Genomic DNA, 23,794 nt, shown 5'->3' with positions numbered 1-23,794 from the left:
TTAAATTGTAGATAGCATGTCACCTACCATTTCTCAGTTTTGTGCAGCCAGAGCTGCTGTTCTAACAAGAAGAGCTAGGTGTTGACGTTTGACATACTTCATTTTTGTGCGGAACACACAAAATAATTTTTATGACATTTTTAACCTGAAGCACAGCCCTACTGCTCACAGCTGGGGAGTTAAATCAATTCCATCTATATCTATATTTTGTCTGCATGCTACTTGGATTGGATTCCTTTAGCATCTTAGTTCTGGGAATGCAAATCTTAAAAACGTACAACTAGCTCTGGACCAGAAACAGTTTAATTTGCAGGAGTCAGGTGTATGCAGTGTTCTTGCAAACTAGTGATGTAAATGTGCCTTTCTGTAGTTTTAAGAACTTACTTAAGATTTGTAATCTTCAGCAACATTCACTTATTTTAAGCAGCTTCTACTTCTGTTAATTTCTTGGGACAGATTTATTTTCCCATTTCAGGATTTCCTTTTAGTAATATTGTCTCTGTAACATTTAAGGTCTTGGGCAACGGTATCCAGCATGGTCCATTTGAGATATGGCCATGGGAACATAATGCAATCATGTCAGTCTTGTTCTTGCAGCAAGTGGTAGATAATACAGACTCAGCCTTACGCTTTGCTGGAACAAGTACATCGTAAATCCTTTCCTAATTTAACTTTCTCCCACTGCAAACCCAGATGGACAGTATGAACAGTTTGTTGTGGCAACACAAGTATTTCTCTTCCTGGTGGAGAACTTCGCTTATCCACTGTATTCTATTCAGTGTGGTGTCAAAAAAAAAAAAAAGTAAAAAAAAAAATAAATAACTGAGCACTGAACCAGTAACATATACTGCACCTGGCCTAGTATTACATTTTTAACCTTACTTGTATATCCTATATTTATCTACTAGCTTGTGGGAGGGGAGGGATATCTCATTTCATTTAAGCCAAATGTTTCTTTCTACTTACTGCTGATCATAGTACACACTAACTGGCAAGAATTTTGTCTTGCTTGTGACTGCTCTGCAAGCAGCAACTGCTCTCTACAGTTCAGAGACTTGCATATTTTTCACCCAATTTTGTCTGATTGAAGGTTGTCCTTTTTTGTTAGTCATTGTTTAGCCATATATACAACTGGAGACATGATTTATGTAAAACAAAACTGCAGAATGTCCAGCCCTCAGAACACTTCTGCTTTAATGTTGTATAGTGAGCTGTTAAGTATGGCATTATATGCAAAGCTCTACAGCATTTACAAAGAGAGCTTCTTCTCACTGCATAGTCAGAAGAGACTCTCCTAGGTAATAATAGCTGTGTGAGATTTAGAGTTGAAAACTTTCAGAGAGGCAGGTACAGTGGACTTGGTTCAAAAGCAGGAGGCCATTTATAAGAATTTTGCTAAATCAGTGGAAAGCATAACACTTGGTGTTCAAAATTTTCCCCAATGTTTCATTACTGATGTGTCTGTGTCTTACTGATGAGGTAATCAGCACCTTGAAAAATTGATTCCAATGTGCTTTAGGATATCCTCAAGTACTGTAGTGCCATAGTTGTAATTGTTTACCATTAAAATTGTGTGTAATTTTCAGTGAGGATCACTGACTGTGCTCATCGTGTGTGTTTTTGGAGCATTTCCAGGATGAATGTGAATTATATCTCATTCACACAATGTGTTTATGGAAAATGTGCCATTAAAGTGTCTCTTTTCCTTAGGAAATGAAACTCTGCATGTCTTTTTACAGTTTTGCAAGTATTAGCATTGATCATTTGAGCAGGATGACAGAGTATTCGAACTTCTAGGGGAAAAAAAATAAAGCAAACTTAATTGTATCAGAACATAGCATTTAAACCCAAAGAGGACACAATTTTAAAGGGCCCTTTCACAGAAGGGCTGTTATTTTTGTTAGATCATGGTGTGTGTCCTCTGTGGTTTAAGAGTCCCTCCCAGCAACGATAAGATTATCATGGAAGTTTGTTTGGTTTTATGTTTTTCCTTAAAATAACATTCCTTTGTTTATTACAATTCTGAGTAGTCTCAACTATTTAAACTTGTTCAATGGTGAAGGTAAGTTCTGAGAATGAGGAAGGGACAGAGTGAGAGTTTTTAAAAAAAAAAACAGTAAGAGAACTAAGTAGAAAACTCCTGGCATACCATTTAAACTATTTTCCAATGACTGGCTTACCTGGTATGTGAAATCATCTACTCTTGTCTCTTCTGTGGCTTCATAAAGTATTCATGCTACTGTTCATAGCCTGTTTCTAAGCATGGGAGGGAAAGCAAGAATATCCTTCTAATTCCAAGGCAAATATTTAATGACAAAGGACATGGAACCAGAAGAACTGGTAATCATTAAGCACAGCTTACCTTTTACAGAACAAAATTACTAACTTTAAAGAACTGTACAGATCCATACCTGTCATTTTCTTTGAGCCACTGTGGGTAAGCATACACATTACTCATGCACAGATAAGAAGCCAAAACAATCATTGCAGACTGCAAAAAAAAATTCTACTCTCATTTTTTCAGAGATCATTTTCAAACTGCAGTCTCAGACAAAGAAGTAGAAGATGAACTTCGGTTGCGCTCAACCCTGTCATGTATTGAAACAAACACTATTAAAATGCATAGATACATAAAAACTCCCAGGTACTAAAAATGTGCAAGCCATTTGGAAAATCCTTCAGGATGTGTTTTGCTCCTAATACTTACTAATTAGTTATACAACTATTATAATAATAATAGTTATACATATTATTTCCCTATATTAACACCAAACCAAAGATTGGCATGAACTACCTTAAATTCTTGTATTACTTCCCAAACATGAAAAAGTCACAGGGCTGGTTATTATTGCTTTTAATTCTGACCCACCATTTGCAGTACATTTATTTTTCTTCTACAGCAAGAATTTCTGCTACGCTTTCTTGTCCGTTACTGGAAAACAGACACCTATTCCTAAAACCTACTATATATATTTTTGCCACCAAAATTTCCAGGTCCATGGTAACAGCTACAAAAGCATAGACGCAAGAAAACTTGTAAAACTCAGGCTAACATAAGACATCTGCTAGAAAATCATAAGTCTTCAGCAGTTGAACATTGATATGGCTGCTCACATGCATGTCTTCCTGTATAGCATTACTTTACTGATGCAAAAGGTGGGGGAAACAGCTAGCACCATTTAATCAAATAAGAGCGGGCAGGAAAATGCCCATAAGGCTGACGCCTGTAAAAAGAAACTGGACTTTTTTGTGTGCACTTGTTTGCACCCAGGGAACATTTAAACTCATTTTTAAAGCTGTTAATGAAAGATTGTTCAACTAGCCTCCTTTTAAATCTTAGTATAACAGTCCTTGAACATGAGACAAGAAAGTGCAGCCTCAGCAAAAATAATGAAAAATAAAGGCTAAAATTGTTGCACACTGTACAAGCTTCCACTCTGAAAGTCAAATCCTCCAAACTTGAGAGGCTGCCAAAGCTACATTTTGCAGCTGTACCTACCATCTGCCCCTTCCCATTCATTAACACAGCACAAGGTCTTTGCTAACTATCAGGATTGCCTAAAAGGAAAATAATAATAATGATTTTAAAGAAAAATCCCTTTTAAGGAAGCATTTCATGAAAGAGAAGTCCTGCTGATCTGCATGCCCATTCCATTCCCTTGAAGGAACAGCACAGCAGTTTCATGCATTGTCCTTATCCTTTCCCTGCTCTTAACTTCTGCACCAGTTGTTGGCCAAAAATAAACACCATTCCACAACCATATATGTGCAACAGCCTTCTAGTGATTCTGAGCCCCTCTCCAGCACTGCCGTTATTCCACAAGGCCAGGAGACTGTCTGCTTCCTTACACTCTGTGAAGGGCTATGCATATAACCCAGCTGAATCGGGAATGCCTTTTACATCTATTTTCTTTTCTGGACAAAAACAGCAGGAAAAATTTAGCAAAAACATGTCACAAACTGCTAGAAGTGTTTCAAGATCCTATACTTTGGTCTTTACTGAATTTTAACTCTCCAGCGGAACTAAAGAAGCACAACTTTCTCCTGGGACCTGCCTTAAAATATTTATCCATCTGCTGGCATTCAGAGAGAGTCAAGGTGTGTAACATTGAGGACTGGATGAAAAACAATTTCCAGAAAGACTTCTGTAACAAGCATGAAAACACTGTCACTGATTTTTTGCTAGAAGTTGGCAACAGGTATGTTCTTTGGGTGTGAAATTCTACACTCCTGTAAAGTTAGCTGCCTTTAAATGACAGCATTGAGAACTGTTAATTCTCCTCCATACAGCCTCCCTGAAATGGAGCAGTAAGTACATGAGTGCTTTCACTGTGTAGTCTTAATATAGCGTTACGTTGGTTTTATAGTGGCAATAGCGTATCTTCTCAATGACTTTCTTTAAGCCTAGTCTTCCCTCTTTTTGGAATAAAGATTAATTAACACAGTAAAGTGCAATACTGCTTACTAAGTTGCTGCTTAACTTAAAATGTACCATTCTGTCATTGTCAAGGATTGTCTACGGGGAACCCCTAGAGGAAAGGCATGATTTCACATACTGAATACACTTCATTTGAAAAAGAAAGTGCATTAAACACATTCCTAACAGAAAATTTGTTCCATTCAAGTAAATACTGATTTTATACTGAAATGTAACTATGTTTTTTATACATTCAAGTAAATACTGATTTTATACCGAAATGTAACTATGTTTTTTATAAACTAGAGTAAAAGGAAGTATCACTAAGAAAAAAGAGCTCTCAATGCGCATTATTTCTTTTAACAGCTTTAGTGCTACTGAGAAGCTCTAAGAAAAAGTGTCACACTACATTAGGAGGAGCAAACAGGGTAAAACCAATCCCAGTGCATTTTAATTCAACACCAAGGATAGCTGTGGTCAAATATTAGAGCTGAAATGGTATACATTTGTGGTGTAACCAGCCTTCAGCTTAGTGCCACAGCACGTAAGGCAAAATGTTCAATTTGGACCTAGCAATTTATAAAACAAACAAACAAACAAAACAACAAATCACAGGGTACTAACAGAATGCGGGGTGTTGGTGAGAACCAGCAACAGTACAATCTCAAACCAAGGACTAAAATATGGGTTCAGAAAAGAATGTGTACTTTAAGTTCAACAGTTCAAAAGTAATTGTTCCAGAACAACTGATAAGAACTTCAGCTTAATTAGCCAAATACCATTAGGAAACATATCAGTGCTGAGTAAAGAGCACATGTAAGGAAATACTCTAATTTTGTCACTGAAATGTCTACTACCAAGATGGCACGCTTAATTATTTCTATTTTTTTGCCATCACAAATTACAATTCAGAAGGAGAACACAAGACTACAGCTCAGTAGAAAGAGTTTAACACTTAAGTGCCTTCCTTTGCAGAATCTGTAAACTCACATTGGTTGCTGGACATAATGCAAAGCAGACCCTGTGGAGTAGCAAGCAACCTCGAAGTCCATCAAAGTTCAGCAATGGCCTCTCAGAATTAAGGAGATCAATTTCCAAAAGTTAAATATTCACTCTTTAAAATGTCCTTGTATATTAACACTGACGGTGTCATCCATTTTAGCCTTCCCAAGTCCAATTCCTGCCTTTTTGCAGCAACCCTCCTAAAGCAGTTCTATCACAAGAGAATTTCTAGCATTCTGTGCAAAGAAAAACATAATTCAAATGAATTTTCAGCTTTGCTTTCTGAGTTTTGAGTACTTTTGTTCTGTTGATGACACTGTGGGTCAGATCCTTTTTTTAACCTTTCCTGTTTTGGTCACTTGCATTTCTAACTGATCTGTTTATGGAAGCACTTATGGATACCTTTTTACAGTTCCTGCAGGCAACAGGCAAGCTAATAGCCTTGCCAAAATCACCAAGACCACAAGATCACCATTAGCATTGCTGTAATCATTTTTTACTGTCAACAATAGAACTAAAGGAGTCCTACGTTAATGCAGAAACATTAAGGTTTATCTACCTAAGTAGACACACAGCTCAACTGCTGCTCCTTGGAGAGAGCTGGAAGTGAGAAAGCAAACACTGTACAGAAGGATTTGCAGGTCGGGGCACAAGGGCCTTTGCAAACGTGCCTATTCAGCACAACAGCAAATAATAACCAGTCTGCTCCAGTTGCATACACATGGACAGTGTAAGTCATCATCACACTGACTTGGAACAGGTCTTTTCTGTATTTTCCTGGATCTACACAAGCAACAGAATAAAGCAAGCTTTTTAAATTTTCTGTGTCATTTAACAGTAGTTACAATAACAGTAATACAATAACAGTCTCAATAACGTGAATGGAGGCTTAAGAGTTGTGTGGCAATCCAACATCAGCACTCAACTAGGTAGGTAGTAGCTGGCACTTACTCAGTAAAACCAAGGAGTTGAAGTAACAAACAAAAAATCTGCATAAAATCAAGAGAGTGGGAGTGTCTTACTTGCCCATGCTCAGCATGTCTACAAAGCAGCCTCTTCACTCAATTGTCCTCAAATCCATTCTGACTTGAACCTATGATCTCTGCTGGGTCTTCCTTCTCTGAACTCAGAGAAGGACAGCACCATGCAACTCCTTAGGTAAAAAAACACTGCAGCTGCAGCCTATACATGTACAAGCATCCACTTCCCCACTGCACCGACTGAGCTACAGATGTAGCCACCAACAGAAAAAGCAAGAAAGGTAAGTTTTGTGATTAGTAAAGTTGAGCTTTAAGACCTACATACACCCCCACCTTCTCATACTTTCTTACCCTCCTGGTAAAAGAGGAAGTATTTTGCTAAAACTTTAAGATTTATTCTTGAAGACACTGGCTTTTCCAAGCTCTGTATATTATTTATTCTTCCCTAGTCTCACCTGTAATGATTATGTTTTCAGATGTCCAAACCTGCTATCTCTGACCCTCTCTGGATGCGGCCATGTTACGGATGATTGCCTCTTGCTTCTTCTCAGGAACTGCCCAAGCCTCAAGACACTCAAACTGGAAAACTGCGTGCGGATCACTGACCAGACATTGGAAGCAGTGACCCTCTATGGGAGATCACTGCAAACACTCCATGTGGATTTTTGCCGGAACATAACACAAACTGGTCTAGAGAAAGTCAGGGAAAAGTGTCCTTCAGTAATGCTGAGCGCAGAGAGAAGTGCTAACATGATTCCAGACAGTAAACCAGAAAAAAAGTTCACACTTGGAAAATCATCAAGAAAACTGGTTCAGCTTTAAGTGCAACAAACTGTAAAAACTCAGTCAATTTGGATAGTTTATTTCTACTTACCTCTAGGGTAGCACTGCTTCAATTAACTGTGGCTACTTTAATGCATTCTGGTTTAAGTCCAAAGAAGTGGTTGGTATGTTTTGTAAAGGCTGCGTTGGGAAAGGTGTGAATTTTCACCAGGACCATCTTAAGAAAAAACACCCTTTGTTTTCTGTTTTTCCTCAAACTGGAAAAAATCGTGTACTTGTGTCATATAATGCAGTACTCGATTAAGTCTAAAAACTTTGGTTCTGTTACCTTCTTTTAACACGGAAAGGCGTAAAGCTGCAGCAAATACTGTATGATTTACACAAATTTCAGGGAATGAGCGACTAATCAATTTCTGTTATAGACTTTATAACACATATAACGCATTCTACCAGTGAAGAGAGAGATCCATGACATCTAAGGTTCCTTCTAGCAAGCAGATAAGCGTACCTGACAACTATCACTTCCTCAGAGATTAATATTTGTGGTTGATTTGTCAGGTGTATTTATTAACAGAGGGTATATGCATGGCACTGTGTGCAAACCAGTTTGACCCTGTGCACAATATACTTTGACAAAATAACCAAGTTTTTTTTTTTTTTTTTTTTTTAAGTTGACATTAAAGGAATTCTGATGGGAAAAAATGCTAGTTTACAGAACAAACCTGTAGGAAAAGACAGTGATGTACAATTATAAAGCTGTAAATTACACAGCTTTAAATTATAAATTAGCAACATTCTACAGCAGGGATCTGTATAAACATTTGTGGTCTCAGTGCAAAGCAAAAGGAAAAAAACAACAACAAAAACCAGCAAACAGCTGTTTTCATCCCGAACCACAGGGCTGTCAATTGCCTGCATGCACCTCAGCAACAGGGAAGTGTTTTTATGAAGAGTTGCTGCAGCATCAGCTACACCAAAGTATGACTCCAAAGGTTGACACAGTTTCACTTTGCTGTACAAAACCTGCCTGGATGATACAACACACAGGGACTTGGTCATGGTATTGAGTAACCAGGTCTGGCAACAACAGGCTCCAAGGCACTTAGGTACAGATTTTCGCCCCAGGAAAGGTGAACAGTTCTGAGTGCCACCTTACTGCATCAGCCGTACTGCTGTTCCCCATTAAAAGTGTTACCTGTTGAACCTGTCTCAGTATCTATACCAATTCAGAGCAATAACATAGATGGTCTAGCCTGAATAGCTCAGATTTTTATTTGAACTACAGCGTGCCTTTTTAAAAGGCACCCTGTCTCAAATGCTGTGCTTTCCTCTGTGTGGGACAAGCCCTCAAATTTTGTTTCCTATTCCAATTTGTTCAGTGATTAGGAAATATCCAGCATTGACTCCTGAAGCAAACCATAAAGAGAATCCTGTCCATTCTAGTGGACTCCACATCTTAACTTATATTTACTTTCAATTTCTCTCCCATTCAACATGATCCAGTATAGAACATGCTTACAGGAATGACAGATGGTTATACCTGGCTATTGATAACTTTTTTTTTTTTTTTTCTAGAATACCAAATGTCAGTACAGCTCAGGTGTCAAACAAAAGGCTGCATACAGACCAGTTTGACAAGCTCAATGGATCCTGAACAATTCCAGCTTAATTCACAATGAAGTGTACAGCAGTTAAGATTTCATTTTCAATTAAAATCTTACCCAGAGTAAGAATACCTCAGTCATCACCACACTGACTTGGAACAGGTCTTTTCTGCATTTTCCTGGATCTACACAAGCAACAGAATAAAGCAAGCTTTTTAAATTTTCTGTGTCATTTAACAGTAGAGTTACAATAACAGTAGTACAATAACAGTTTCAATAATGTGAATGGAGGCTTAAGAGTTGTGTGGCAATCCAACATCAGCACAGTTTTTTTTGTCCTTAAGGCAAATTTAGAAATACTAACATATGGAAATTCTGCTCTGTCCCATTGAGAGAGTCAACATTTCTGTTCCATGACATAACTATTCAAAACTTCTTCACTGCAGCAATTTAAGTGCACGTATCATAGTATTCTGGTTTCATTGACATTATGAACATAATGACCTTGAAATTGTTGATAATCTCACCACACCAGTAACACAACACTAATGAAACTTGCTAATAAACTGGAAATTCCATTGCTGGAATTCAAGTGTGTCAAGACTACCATGGTTTAAAATAATTTTATAGCTTTGTTGCATTTTAACAACTGTAGACGTATCATCAGGTATAACTTTGCAGGCTTACTGCTAGTCTGCACTTTAATTTTATATATATAACTGGAAGACTATATAAGCTATCTTTTTCTCTAATAAACAGAATTTGTGACTTCTTAAATTGCTATCTAAAAAATTATTACAGGTTGTCACAAATACCTAGAAAGCTGCTTGTTCTTTAAAATTTAGAAATACCTCTCTAAAAAGAATGTGTGAAATGAAGATTATTTTTTTCCCTCTCACTGTCATCCAAAATGTAGAAACAAGGTCTGAAGTTAGGCCTTGATTAATTAGGAACAGCTGGCTTAATTTTCCTATTTCTCACTGTACTCTTTTTACAGTACTGTTATTCCTTTTATTAAAGCTACAGGGAGAAAAATGCTTTGGGTATTGTAATGTCAAATTTAGCTGTGAAGCCTCAGATAGTCCTGAAATAAATGTTTACTTCATCATTTAGCTCATCTTTTGTTCATATTTGAACAGAAAAGAAATATGCTATCAAATTCCACTGGAAGATATTTTTTATTGGAAGAGTGGTACTGTAAAATTGTATTTCCAATCATTTTTTTTTAGGAAGATAAGTTTCAAACAATCTCAGCAGAAATATTTTTATAGCCTACATTCCTAGGGCTTATTCCTTTGCTAGAAATGGTGAGCTAGCTATGGACTCCTGAAAACACTATGTGCTATTTTCATCATTTTTTATGAAAAATGGAAAGGATTTTACAGCTTTCAACACAAATTAATATACTTGCTCCTCCTTTACCATCCTGGCTTACTGATTCACAGATATCCTTTGGAACTCTCTAATTTGGCTGAACTAAGAAATAAATCACAGCATGCAGATACTTAGTCAAACAGATAAGAAATTCTAGAGAAATACTTTATCAGTACGAGTGTCCAAAAGTTTCACGCACTTAGAAGACAAATAAAATAATTTAGTAATTTTATTTGCACAACTTAGAAATACTTAACAGCATAGCACTATAGTATTCTGCTATTTCATTAACTCAGTCCTAAAACTGAAGTAGGATCCTTATGCACTACAAAAGCACAGAACAAAACTAGAAGCATAGAAAGGAAGAAAAACTGTCAATCCTAAAACAGCATTTGTAAGTTGGAAAGAAGATTGGTGGTCTGAATAAACCAATTATGATGTGTAAATTGGGAAGCCGACAGAATCCTTACTTTGAGTACACAATTTATGCATGGAGAAAAATACCAATTTCATATATTGATAAGCCAGAAGCTACAAACTCTTTAAGTCACATTAATAATCAAAGACCCTCCTGTGATGCTAGCTCTCTCTGAGCCCTCTGTGATGAAAGCTACACCTCTGCAGATCTAACAGATAATTTTAAGTAGCTATAAAATACGAATGTGGGTCTGCAGCTTTACATATTTTCTATACCTTTTTGCCAATTTTCTCTCAACTGTTTCTGAGTTTATTTATAGTGTCAAAAGAGTGCCTCAGAACACTCTTTTACTTGATTTCTTGGTTTATTTCTATACAAATGCTCAAAGTTATATTACTTTGCTCTTCTCCTCCTTAAATATGGATATTTCTTTCGTGACATGGTAAAATTTGAACATACTTGTGCTGATAACTTCTCTTAGCATCAGTAATCAACTTTCTTAATTTTTGAATTGTGTTCCCAAGTATACATCGGTAACATTTTACTTAGGCTGTGATGCAAAGATAGAAGCATATTTAAAGTTTTCCTCAGTCCCAAGCCATTTGAGCTCTGTCAAAGTTCTCTTAACATTGTTGAAACATTTTTTAATACTCACACATTCTAAGTCTAAATTACCAGGTATGGAGGGAGGAGGGCTTGTTATATAAATTTCATAAAAATACCAAAAGAAAAGCAGTATAAAAAAAAAGCCTGCTCAGAAGCTGCACTTATGTTATCAGATCCAAGTAGAAAAGACAAGTTTAGTTGTAAAAGTTCGTGCCTTTTCCCACAAAATAGGGGAAAAGCAACATCCAGGTGACACTTCAAATTTTCACTGTGAAACATAGATCATATTGGCAATAAAACAGAAGAGGAACAAAGACCTGCAGTATGGTAAAACTGTTTACTTACAAGCAGTGGTAGTTTTTGCAGTTCAACTTCATCACATAGCTAAATGCCAGATACAGATCAAATTTCCAGACCTGAGCTGATCATTTGTTAACCTCTTTGGAGAACACCACTACTCAATAATACATTCTGCTCTTACTAGTTCCCCTCTAGGCATGACAGATGCACATACCACCCACCAGTACATTCCAAGGCTGTTGGATGAGCCAACTCTTCTACTGCTGACTCTCCAGTAAGAATAAGGCTTCATCAGGTTAGAGCAACTTACCTACCTCTAGCCTTGGGGACTGGTTGCTCATCTTCTCTCTGCTGTAGTCTGCCTACCTGTTTCAAAGGGCTAACCAGGTATCTGACAGCCTGACAGCCCAAAAGGCTAGTGATATACTTCCTAGGTGTACAAAAAAAAGTGACTGGAAATACCAGAGGCGTAAGAGAAGAAATTATTTAATCCCAGGTTAGAAACAGGATAAAACAACATAAATTAGGGTTTCAAGAAGTGACAGACTTACAAAATCAGAGAGGACAATTGTTTCTTGAGAACTGAGTCGTAAGGAAAAACTAAAAACGTACAGTAAAAAACAGCAGCAAACAGTAGTCACATGTAACAAAAGAAAGAGGCTTTTGGCAATGAAGTACTTTCCTATATATAACCTACCCAGCACAATACACACGTGGCTAAAAGCTTTTCAAGCTTTTTTTTTCTCTAGTTGGATTTAGAATTTAACATTTCTAAGTATAGTGTGCTCCATACCTCATTAATTTGAAAAGGGTCTAAATAAACACAGTGACACACCTGTTCTTACTTCTGATATGCACTTGTTATCACTGATACTCCCTGCTGCAGTCTTACACGTCCCATCCAATGCTGAAAAATGGAAGGGGAATGAGAAATAGCTCACAGCCTACCTTGCTACGGCCTAGTGCTACAACCCTGTCATTAGTAGGCTTGTTACAAGACTGAGCTGCACACATTTTTTTCCTTTAAAGAATGGCATATATGACTTACTTATCCTATGGAATGCTGACATACACTGCTAATATTTACTCCTCTTTTTCCACAGGGAGAGGTTTGCATACCAAAAATACGCTGAAACTGACATAAAGTTAGAACTTTCTCAGATGGTCTCCAATGAACAGTACAACAGAGTCAGCACTGTACATTCTTTATCTCCATATGCAATTAGGTATAAGAAGAAGCATTATGCAGGAAACTTGAACATGATTCCAGTCTCACTTAGATGCCTCAGATGCCTGAACAACAGAAATAAGACAATCAGCAGATTAAAAGGAATGCACGCACAATGTAATTACAGTAAAAACAAATGGTGGGATAAAATAAAAATAATTAAGCATTTGAAAGATTTCATCATGCTAAGATAGAATATCCAAAGGACAAGCACAATGAACGAAATGGCTAAAGGAATCACACTTAAATCTTTTAATGAACATTAGTATTTGTAAACATTGCTATCCTCTCTTACCTACCTGTAAACTGCCTCCAAAAAAATCCTAATTTTCCAAGAACCAAACTGCATAGTCCATACTAAACTGCAATTTTTCAGGCACAGTATTACTATCTTCTCCATCTGATAGAAACAGACTGGCAAACTGGTAGCACTGATTTGAGTCACATCAGTGAGGTCTAGTATACAATCATACACTACATTCTACAGCAGTTTCCATTCTTATTTGTAGCCATATATATATATTTATATATGTACAACACCTATAAATTTAAGCCACAAAGGGAATATACTTCCTCACAACATAGTGACAGGCTGTGGAAATCTCAGTCCAATTTGGAACCATAGTACACGATGAGGCAGGAAACTAAACTGCATGATTTCAGAGCCCTGAGTCCCTCCTTCTCCCCAAACAATTGGAAGTCCCCCTCCAGATGTTTCATGCTGCAGTCTGGTTCTTGGTCATAGCTCAAGAATCATTTGCCTTTTTCATGAGCCAACAGTGAGTCCTAATCGAATAAACCAGATAAAAACTGGATCTGGAAGCTCTTTGCTCAGCCCTTTGACCAACATTAGCTGGCAGCAATGCACCAGGTTCCATCTTGGACAGCTGGGAAGCTTCCCTAATAATCCCTGCTAACATAAAACAGGAATGCCTGTGTTCTCAGACAAACTAGTGGTGTACCAAGTGAGTTTAGGTTCATAAATTTTTTCCACAGCCCTCAGGCCCCATAGCCTCCTATCAAGGATTCCAGTGAGAATGAGGAGGAACATCAAGCCAGAGCAGCAGCGACTCACCTGAGGAAAGACACTACCCTTCTCAGCCTGGTTAAACTGGTTCCTGAACATAAAACAGCATTTGCAGTTTGACACAAATTATACTTTAGATATGGAGACTGAAAGGAATTGTCATCAGCACTTCGCTAAGACACAGAATAAAAATTTCTTGGTAATAGTACATCACTGTCCTAACCAAGTATGAATGTTACAGTGTAAGCCAGGCACTGCTGATTATAACACAATTACAGCTGTGACAGAGACCAAACATGTGCAGTTTACTAAAATCAAAGTTGTATACTCAGAACGTATATAAAACCCACAACTTCAACAACTAGCCTGTCACCTTCATTTTAATTTATTTGTACTCTGATTAGGACCAGTTACATCAATTCCTGTATATCAAAGAGGATGGTGTGTTTTTTGGACAAAAAGTTTAAGATTTCCAAGTCAAGATGGCTGTATATTATTCATGTCAGCAATTACTACTCTTGAAAAGAAAAATGTTTAAATGAAAATCAAGAAGGAATCAAGTACAACTTTAACTCATATTGAAGTACAAGGCATAAGCTAATGGTATACCTGAAAAAGCCTCAAAGACATTAGAAAGCAGGGCACGGTCCTACCCATCAGATTACTTGAAGATAAACATTTTAAGATGCTTCAAAAGTCATGTCCTGTCTAAATACCGCAGTACTAGAACTTCCTGAGACAAAATGAAAAAGTATGAAGACTAAGTATACCAATACACAGTTCACAAATGCATACAAGCAAACAATTCTTGAATTCGCTTTATTTTTCTCTGCATAAGGAACCCTGCACAGGCAATTCAAATTAAAACAAAATAAATATGTGAATATTCATGTAAAACTGTCCTTGCTAATGAACAATTATACACAATGTACAACTCTTCATGTTCACTGGGAGGGCTTACAAATGTACTATTCCCAACAAAAATGCACCAAAATGTCTCCATGCAAACTTATCAAAAGTGACCAAAAAAAAGGAGAAAAAAATTACTGATCATACTTTTTTGTTTTCTTTTTTCTTTTTTTCTTTTTTTTTTTTTTACAATCACAAAAAATAAAAACATCTAATTTTTTATTACATTTAGAGTAACTAAAATGTGGCCACTGTTTATTAACATCTGTTTTTATGCTCCTAAAACATCTATGGTTACCATAAAATTATGTCAACAACAAATTGGACTCAGGGCGCTAGTCGTAGTAAAAGGAAGATGATTTTGTTCACAGAATGTTAATAATCTGTGTCTGAGCCCTCTGCATTGTCCACATTCCGTGAGAGCATATAATTGTCCATATCTATAGACCTGCAATTATTGATTGCATAGCGCAAACGCTCTGCCATGATTAGTTGACTGGAGTAAGGTGGGAGCCTCAGTTGAAAGAAACAAGTCTGTGAGGTAGGCAAGCTGTCGTAAGGCTGTGGAAACGGATAAAAGGTGGGACACTGTTAAGTTTGTGAATAAAGTAAAAAAAAAATGCAACATATCCATATTTCATTGATCCCTTCTTCCCTGCCTCTATCATTCAGCATTTTCTCATTGTATCTCAATATTTATTCTAAGAAGCAGACTAGCCTCTCTTGTTTATTATATCACTTGTTTTATCCTGCAGTATGTGCAAAACTACTGCTATATCACCTGCTGTGTGACTTCCTCCATTCACTAATGAAATGCATCTATTTGACCACGCTATTGTTTAGAAGCCCACTGGAAGATACCAAACAACATTCAAATTACATACCATTCAGTGCCTTAACATGAAGCAACCTGAGACACCTCACCAAAGATGACAGTCAAAACACTGTTATCTTATATTTGCCCAAGTTTTTGATTCATATAGTTCAGACAATATCCTTTCACTGCACAAACCCCAAACACAATGCAAAACGTATGCAACCTGTGCGTAAAGTAATATACTGTAAATTCATTATAGTGGTTTTAGGACTTAGAGCTCATTAGTGGTCATATGTTGCTGCTTAACACAAACTTAAAGGAGTTAAAACTATCGAATGAAGAAAGGAATTGGAACAGAAAATGACTGTGGACAAGTTACAACAGAAGAGGTTTTGTTTCTTGTGCAAGGGCTTGTCTTGACCTCCAATCACAGAACCATAGTAAATATATGAACTGAATTAACATGCAATCCATGCAGTATTCAATGCTCCTGCACAAATAAAATCCTTGGTTTTAATAGCTCAGGGCATATCCTATCCCTGACTTTCTCTGTAAATTTAGTTATGGAAACCTGGCTGCTATTGCCAAAGGACAGATTAAACTAGACAGGAATAATATTAATAATAATAAAAATAAAACCATCATCTTACCCTATCAACCTTCATTATTTGGAATCGCTGAGAGATATCAGCTGTGTTGGCTGGCAATCGAGATCTTCCTGACACAAACCTCATGAAAAGCACTCTCTCCTCATTTGAAAATTCTTCAAGGGTATGCCAGAACCACTGTACTAGCTGATGCTGTTCATCAACTTCTCTGTAACGCACAACTTTCTTCAGAACTTCAACTGATATTTCTGGCATTCCACAGACCATTTGTTCCAACTGCTTAGCAGTCAGAAGAGACAACAAGGGAACTGGAACAATCCAAGACATTCCTTCTCTTACAGCAGCCACCTATTGCCCAAAAAAGAAGAAACATTGTAAGTGCAATTGTCCTATTTCTGCCACTTATTGTACCATCCAAATAAATGCAAAGGCCATGTATCTGCTAATGAACAGGGTAAGGAGAGAGAACATCTGCCAAATACAACCTCTCACACATGCATACCCTGCACGGTCAACAACCTCTCAAAATTCTGGTGAATATTACAAGTATTATTAAACAAAGCTACTTTTAAAAGTAATTACACATAAAAGAAAAGATTCTGACGCAATACAGCAGAACTTAAAGTACAGGTTAGTAGCTTATTTTTCTAACACAGGTTAGAATTCTGCAATTCTGCATGTATTTATATCTTGAGAAAAAGGAAAAGAATATTCCTAACATCTAATTATCATAGTGCTTTTGCAAACTTCACTATATGAGTGACAAAACACACAGAAATATGCAAATAGGTAATTAATACTCCTCAGAACATTTAATGCTGTATTTGTAGTTTCTTTGCTAAAGCAGATGAGAAAGTTTTCAGTTAAATGAATGTCTGTCCACAATATTTACTTCAGCTAGACTCTATGTTGCTGTCGTGTCTAGTAACAGTGCATACTGCACACAACTGTGATGAAGTTTCTCAAGAATTGACAGTTGCAATGGAACTACTCTAATGAAAAAGAAGTTCTCATTTCCAGTACTCTTTTGTCAAGTGAGCAATTGCTAAGAAAAAATATAACTGACTTAGAACAACAGCAAAAACATACAACTAAAAAGAACTATAGGAGTTTGTAGGGAAAAAATCCTTTCCAGCTTTTCATATTCCCTTATAAACTGTAATGGAAACTTACACAAATCAAAAATGCTGTTCATGTTAACAATGTGGAGAGGATCACGATGAGATTCTTACCTGACGGTCCATTTCATGAAGTCTGTACTCAATTGCCCTCTCCACATATTCTTTCCTGTTTGAAAAGGTAAGTGGGATACTGTTCCCTCCAGGGATTATGGGAACCATTTTACCATCAGCACTTTGACCAACAAAAGAATCTAAAGGAATCATCTGTTAGGCAAAACAGAAAAACTATGTTTAGTGTAAGTCAATCAAGTGATCTAGGTTCAACATTTTACTATCAGTCACCTAGAAATATATTTAGGTCATGAACTATTCCGAACGCTTATCAAGGCCTTGTTATCCCAATAATGGAAATATTTAATCATACAATAAAATAAATACTGAGATTAAGGTCAATCTGGTAACAGTGACCACTTTCAGAATAAACGCAGAAGCTCCAACTTTTGCATCTTACCTCATGGAAATTTTCTTCAGTAATCCCACTGTCTTCAATGTGAAGAATGCTGTTGAGGGTCTGCACATAGAGCAGATCTACCTCCTCCAAATCCTCCAAGATGAGTGGGATACAACAAAGTTGCTTCCAGACCATTGGAGCCAAATGAAGATCTAATGGCTTTTTTGTACGAATAGCTACACCCATGAGAATACCCAAGAATTTAAACTGCATCAGATGTTCATCTAAACATGCTGAAGGGTTAAAGAGAAACCTGGAAGAAAAGACAGTCAAAAGACTATAGTATAATTTCTGTGCTACTTCATTAGAGGCAAAAGAAGTATTTCTAAGCACAGCATTGTAACTGCCAACACAATTATCAGCAAGAGGTGTCCAAATAAGTAGATTAATGTTATTTTTAACTGTTGAAATAAAGGAGGCCAAGATGGGCAAATTTAACCCTGACCACAAATACTGAAATTCTTAATGTTATACTAAATTCTGTATCAGCAATCCAGAAAGTTCACATTTAAACCACACCTTCTCCTTCATGTCAAAGTAACATCACAACCTGAAGGAAAAGAATGTACTAGGGACACTCATGAAGTCTTTCCATTTGGTAAAAGGTAGTTAATAGAAGCTGATTTTCACCAACTTACAACTGTCAATAAAAAGAAATCCTGGACAACTTACCTATCCCTATTGTAGCCTACTTCAGCAGTAGCATTTGGAGAAGGAATAAGTAGGTCTACTACTCCAGTTTCCAGTTCCTTAAAAATCAACAACCAAAGAAAAGCATTCTTAGACACACGTACAAGAAACCTATTACAGAAATATTTTTACATTACAGCATTACAAGACAGAATAGTCTATGACAGTGATTATTACTTCTTAAAAAATCTTTTGCAATACTTAAGAGAAAGCAACAATGGCAGGGCTGGTTTTCCTTAAAAAAATCATGTTTATTTGAAAGCCTGCCTGTATGTCAGACTATAACCATTGTTTTGCTGTGACTACTCTGTGATATATTCCCAGGTACCTGTTCTAGAAATGAACAAAAGCTCTAAGCTATACACCCTGCTAAGTGCAGCTTTTTGCATGAAATACCAATGTATCAAATTTTTCAATGGATTATGTTCTGAGCCCTCATTACACCTCACTGTTAATGTAAACTGCCTAGGAAAGAATCTATAAGTTAGGCCTCAAGTCCTTATCTGAATCAACCCTCTCTGGTCTAACAGGTATTAGAAATATCATTAATAAACAGAGTTCTTTAGTTTCTTCCATCCTATATCCTAACCGTAACTCCAATTCCAGCTTCATCACTATCTATGGCTGTTCCCCTGTCCCAGACTAGGCAGGTCTATTAATTATCCTCTTTTGATAGCATTAATTCTTGTTCTTTGGGATATAAGACTCCTGGAAGAGTCAAGGAACAACCACAGTTCTCCAGCCAGTATACTTTTCAATCCTTCTCCTGGCTACAATCATAGTTGTGCCTTAAAAGCAACCAGATCTTAGTCCTAGCCCATAGACCTCAGTTTCCAGATGAAACTGTATAGCAACAATATTCTGGCTACGGTCATAGTAAAAATACTTACTTTCTGCCACTGAACTCCTTTCCAGCACTGAACCCAAGAGGTAACAGATTTTCACATGTTAGAAACCCCTGACAGAGGTGTAACTGTATTGTAGCATACAATCTTATAGAAAATATTGGCTGGACAGAATGGGGGTTTGCAAAATGCTCCCATAACATGTAGCAGCTATTGTGGAACTTCAAGGTGGCCTATTTTAACACTAAGTTACAGTGTGGCTTTTTTGCATCTCATTGCCACAATTTGAAGAAGGTTTATTTTTCCTCAGAGACATCCGTAAGTAGACAATTCTAGTACTATGGCAAAGGACTGAAGAATAAGAACTTAACGTGCTGCATAAGGAAATCTGACAAATACAAACAAACACCAGATATAACAAAAGCTCTACCAGGCATTTTGAAGTAATTGGCTTTTCATACCTGACACATTTCTGTAATAGTGTCATCAAACACTCCCCCTGCATCATCGGCTCCTTCTCCAACCAGTTTCACTTTCCAGGCACGGGAAGGTAGGCGAAGGTCTGATGCATTCAGCTTTACCACTTGTCTTGCTATCTGTACAAAAATGGGCTTGCATTTCCGACCTCTTTTGAAAAAGAGAATAAAAAAACACAGCCATACAATGTAACTCATAAAAATGTAAAGGCTAGTGAAGTCACTTGGTCATAATAAAGTTGTATAGAGAGAGCATGGTATACCAGAAGTTCTGGAAAATGTATGAGTATCAGTATTTGTTATCAAATACATTCCCTATAAAAAGAATACTGACCTGGTTGATATTCTTTTTACAGTAATCAGAGGCCCATAGTTTTTTCCCTGAACCATAGTTTTTCCTATAGAGCGTACCATGGGGAGTGTGTACACTCGTGGTGCTAGCAAGGGTCTTAGCTGTCCTTGAACTATTCCCCACGTTCCAGCATTGTAATGAGATGTACTGTTCTGCAATAAAGCGGTAATAGAATAAACATTAATAAAGTTCATTAATTCAATTCTTTAAAGAATAAAAACTTTTATAATTAATCACCAGTACTTCAGTATTTCAAGAAACAGGTTATTACTTCATGTTTATAGCTTTGAGGCTACTAAGTTTTTGGAAACTAAAACATTGACATGTCAGTATTAGCATAAATGAAAATATACAATGGTATTTGAAAATGTCTGGCTTAATCCAGATCGGTATATTTTGTTTATAAAATAAATAAATAAATAAAAACCAAACAAACCAACCCTACAGAACCTACCAATAAGGTCTGTCTTAATCTGGTGAAAAACTTCCTAGTGACATGGCACAACACAACACAGCTAAGCTGTATTTTTCAAATGGAATTTTACCTGGTTATTGGGACTGAGGTTAAGTAATCTCCACGAAGAGTACATGAGGTCAGAAAAATGGTACAGCAGTCTGAGCCTTGCTCTTACTGTATGAATGCTCACTTCTTTCAGTGCCCCATACTGCGGTGGAATGGAGTCAGGTAAACCAAGCTGTAAAGGCACTGAAACACCTACCACAGTAAAAGAAAGAATGCATTATTTCATCATAAAGGGTAGCAAAATTCAGAGACTAAGACAATTTGAAAACTTAATAGATGTAAAACAAAACAAATTTGTCCAAATGTTCCAAGGCTCCAGTTGCATTCATCTCTTGGGAAACAAAAAGACTAAATCAAATGACCATACAAACTACCCATTTTTTACCTGGAGCTCTTGGTGGAACAGGTGGTGCTGTCCAGGCAGCACTGTGGCAACGTCCTGCTGAAATCTGTCGAATATTTTTTCCTTGCAGGACTGTTATTAGGGTTGGTTCTCTGACATGGTTGGTATGGCCAAGTCCAAGCTGACAATTTGTAACAGATGGAAAAGGCACAAAGAAGAATCAACAACTGTGGAAATACTTCTAAAACACTCTCAGCAAAGATTCAGAGCAAGCAGTAAAGAGTGATACTTATCAACAACATATACTGGGTTAAAATATTTAGCTTTTAATCTTTTATTATGCTATCGTATATCTTTTATTTTGGATAAAATGTTACATCCACACTTAATGGAAGAAGCAAATTTAGGTGGCAAAGCAACCTTAAAACAGCTACAGATTCTTTGCAAGATCTTTTGTACACTGAGAAATTCATCTATGCACAACCTCTCATGCATAGTCAATACAGCTCATGCCTGTTCTGTGCCATTTAAATACCACTTTTGCTGTAGCGTAGAAGCTCCTACAATAGTTTATGAAAACACAATCTGTGTAAAGAGAATGTCTACTGAACCTATTCTGACTTTTTACCTATGGCTTTGAATTTCATTTTCTAAAAGCAGTAACTTTGTATCATAAGAGTATAAAAAATTATTCCTACACCGTATAAACCAAGCTTTTTAAACTGCAAGGAAAAACATAAAATAGGCTTTCAGAACCAAGTTTCTCTCTCTTTTTTTTTTTTTTTTTTTTTTTTTTACACTAATAAGCATTTCTCTTTCAAAAATACAGTGTAAGCATCATTTTAAAAATAGACATATTTCTTTCAGAAACTATTCTAAACAACTCGCTCAACAAGGATTCTCAAATACTCAATCCTGAAGTATCAGAGCAGCAACTTTGCCCTTCTCTTACAGGAGCCATCTGAGGGACAGGGGAGAGTTTGATTTTCCACCAAAAGGTATACATTACAACGACATCTATAAAGTATAATTAGCCTTATAAAGGTTAGAAATAAACAGGAAATAGTAGATACCTGTCCTTCAGAGTTGCTACCCCATGCATATACATCCCCTGTAGAAGATAAAGCAAGTGTATGCTCTGCTCCTACAGCTATGTCTTCAATAAAGACTCCTGACAGTACTGGAACTTGCTGGGGTCTGTTGTGATTTCGAGCTCGGCCTTCTGGCAAACCTATAAGGCGATCTGAAATTGCAAGGAAATATCCACATATGTAAAGAACATCAAAAAATGAATTTTACTTGCAGGCAAAGTCAGGGAGGGACAAAAAGCAACTCTTTGGTACTCTTAGAACTGGGACTAAATAGAGAAATGTAGTGTACATTTCCTACAAAATCTTACATGTACTCATTAATATTGCCAAAATTGTTATTTTCACTTCAAATCTGAAACAAAACTAAAATTTATTAAAACAAGGCTTCTACATCTAAGCGTATAAATTTCTCAACACACAGGAGTTAACTGACTTAAGAGCAAATATGTTTATTTCAGTGTAGCTGGCAACTTGCCTGTCCAGAATTTTGAACGATTTGTGTAGGTATACGATTTATTTGGCAAAGTGAACATTCAAGTAACCCAATGCATTTGGATGGGTGAAATTTGATAAAGATTAACGAAAACACTCTTCAAAAGCTAAATTATAGTATTTTGAAAGCCAGTTTTTGTGAGATCAAACTAGATACAGCCACAAATCTGTATTTTAGGCCTATGTTAATACTGCATTGCTGTACTTCCAAAATCCACATTAGGTCACTCTTATAAATGCATCTTAGTATTCTTCATTTTCACTTTCAATACACAGAAACATGTAGATGGAAAGATCTAAATACTAGATTGCCCTACCTTGTCCAAAAGTGTATACGTGACCATCTTTTGTCAATGCAACAGAAAACTGGGTTCCACAGGCAACTTTTTTTATTCCAATTCCACACAGAATATCCACTTTCTAAGGGGGTAAATGAGAGGACAAAAAGCTATGATGTTATGAGGGTACAAACAGAAAGCAAATATGAATTACATATGTAACTTCTGCTTCCAAAGATAAAATTTATAATTCCCACAATGCAATGTATACAATACAACATTACTCTAATTAATGCCTGTACATGACTACAAGAAACTGAGACACAGTTTTCTCTTTTTCTTTAACAGAACTAACGTCTTATTCTATGTGCAATGATTCAAAATGCCTTTAATTTATTGGTGATTGGTGGGGGTGGCATCAGAGGAAGCCTGCCAGTGTGGAAACAACCTTCCCCACAAATTCCAAAATAAGGAACCTCTGATGTAAGCTAATTCTATGACTGTCACTATTTGTATTATCTCTGACATAAGGTGAGACTGGTTTACATGAGATGCTTTAGAGTGTCATGCTTAGTATAACATATGATCAGAATTATTTATGCTAGATTTTATTGGAGTAGTATAGCCTCTGGAATTACTAAGTTAAATTCTGAGAACTACACTCTGAACTCTGTGCAATACATTAAGCATTGAAAGAGTAATTGAAAGAGTAATTTCCCTTGTGAATTCTAACCTGTGGTGACGATTTTGCAGTGGAATTTCCCAAACCAAGTTTACCATAATCTCCATCTCCAAAAGCCCAAACCATTGAGCCATCAGTTGACACAGCTACAGTATGATTGAGTCCACAAGCCACCTGGTTCAAAGAAATATGTTATTACTATAGTTTTTGCCAACTTACTACAAACTTGTACAACCCAAATACCTTCTAAAAAAGAAAAAACACATTTTAGAAAATAACTATCCCTTTAAAGGCACTGAAATTTTTATTGCTTCATA

At 36.6% G+C, this 23,794-nt stretch overlaps 3 protein-coding genes across 19 annotated transcripts in view; 2 read left to right on the top strand and 1 right to left on the bottom strand.

Annotated features, from left to right (window-relative positions):
• Nucleotides 1-1,714, top strand: part of USP3 (ubiquitin specific peptidase 3) — a 46,444-nt gene extending 44,730 nt beyond the window's left edge. Inside the window, exon 16 of the transcript XR_014696638.1 lies at nt 371-1,714. The gene's annotated coding sequence lies outside the window, so the exon portion shown is untranslated. The remainder of the gene's footprint in view (nt 1-370) is intronic.
• A 145-nt stretch (nt 1,715-1,859) lies between these two features.
• FBXL22 (F-box and leucine rich repeat protein 22) lies at nt 1,860-15,156 on the top strand. Its single transcript, XM_084531615.1, has 2 exons — nt 1,860-4,199; nt 6,876-15,156. Exons 1-2 carry the CDS (start codon nt 3,865-3,867, stop codon nt 7,219-7,221), a joined length of 681 nt encoding a protein of 226 aa, XP_084387741.1. The 5' UTR covers nt 1,860-3,864; the 3' UTR covers nt 7,222-15,156.
• The window catches only part of HERC1 (HECT and RLD domain containing E3 ubiquitin protein ligase family member 1), a 106,089-nt gene continuing 96,826 nt past the window's right edge, over nt 14,532-23,794 (bottom strand). For all 17 annotated transcript variants that reach the window (XM_084531602.1, XM_084531591.1, XM_084531603.1 and 14 more), the window contains 12 exons: nt 23,529-23,651; nt 22,835-22,937; nt 22,008-22,177; nt 20,977-21,115; nt 20,614-20,783; nt 20,051-20,220; nt 19,702-19,867; nt 18,378-18,454; nt 17,706-17,958; nt 17,306-17,458; nt 16,116-16,421; nt 14,532-15,209 (listed from right to left, as the gene is read on the bottom strand). In XM_084531602.1, the coding sequence (XP_084387728.1) occupies nt 15,024-15,209; nt 16,116-16,421; nt 17,306-17,458; nt 17,706-17,958; nt 18,378-18,454; nt 19,702-19,867; nt 20,051-20,220; nt 20,614-20,783; nt 20,977-21,115; nt 22,008-22,177; nt 22,835-22,937; nt 23,529-23,651 (2,016 nt within the window). In that variant the 3' untranslated portion in view covers nt 14,532-15,023. The remainder of the gene's footprint in view (nt 15,210-16,115; nt 16,422-17,305; nt 17,459-17,705; nt 17,959-18,377; nt 18,455-19,701; nt 19,868-20,050; nt 20,221-20,613; nt 20,784-20,976; nt 21,116-22,007; nt 22,178-22,834; nt 22,938-23,528; nt 23,652-23,794) is intronic.

The sequence above is a fragment of the Aythya ferina genome (assembly GCF_964211825.1).
Source record: "Aythya ferina genome assembly, chromosome: 11".
NCBI classification, from domain to species: Eukaryota; Metazoa; Chordata; class Aves; order Anseriformes; family Anatidae; genus Aythya; species Aythya ferina.
Note: the sequence above shows the minus strand (reverse complement) of the source record. Positions and strands in the feature narration are given on the sequence as shown.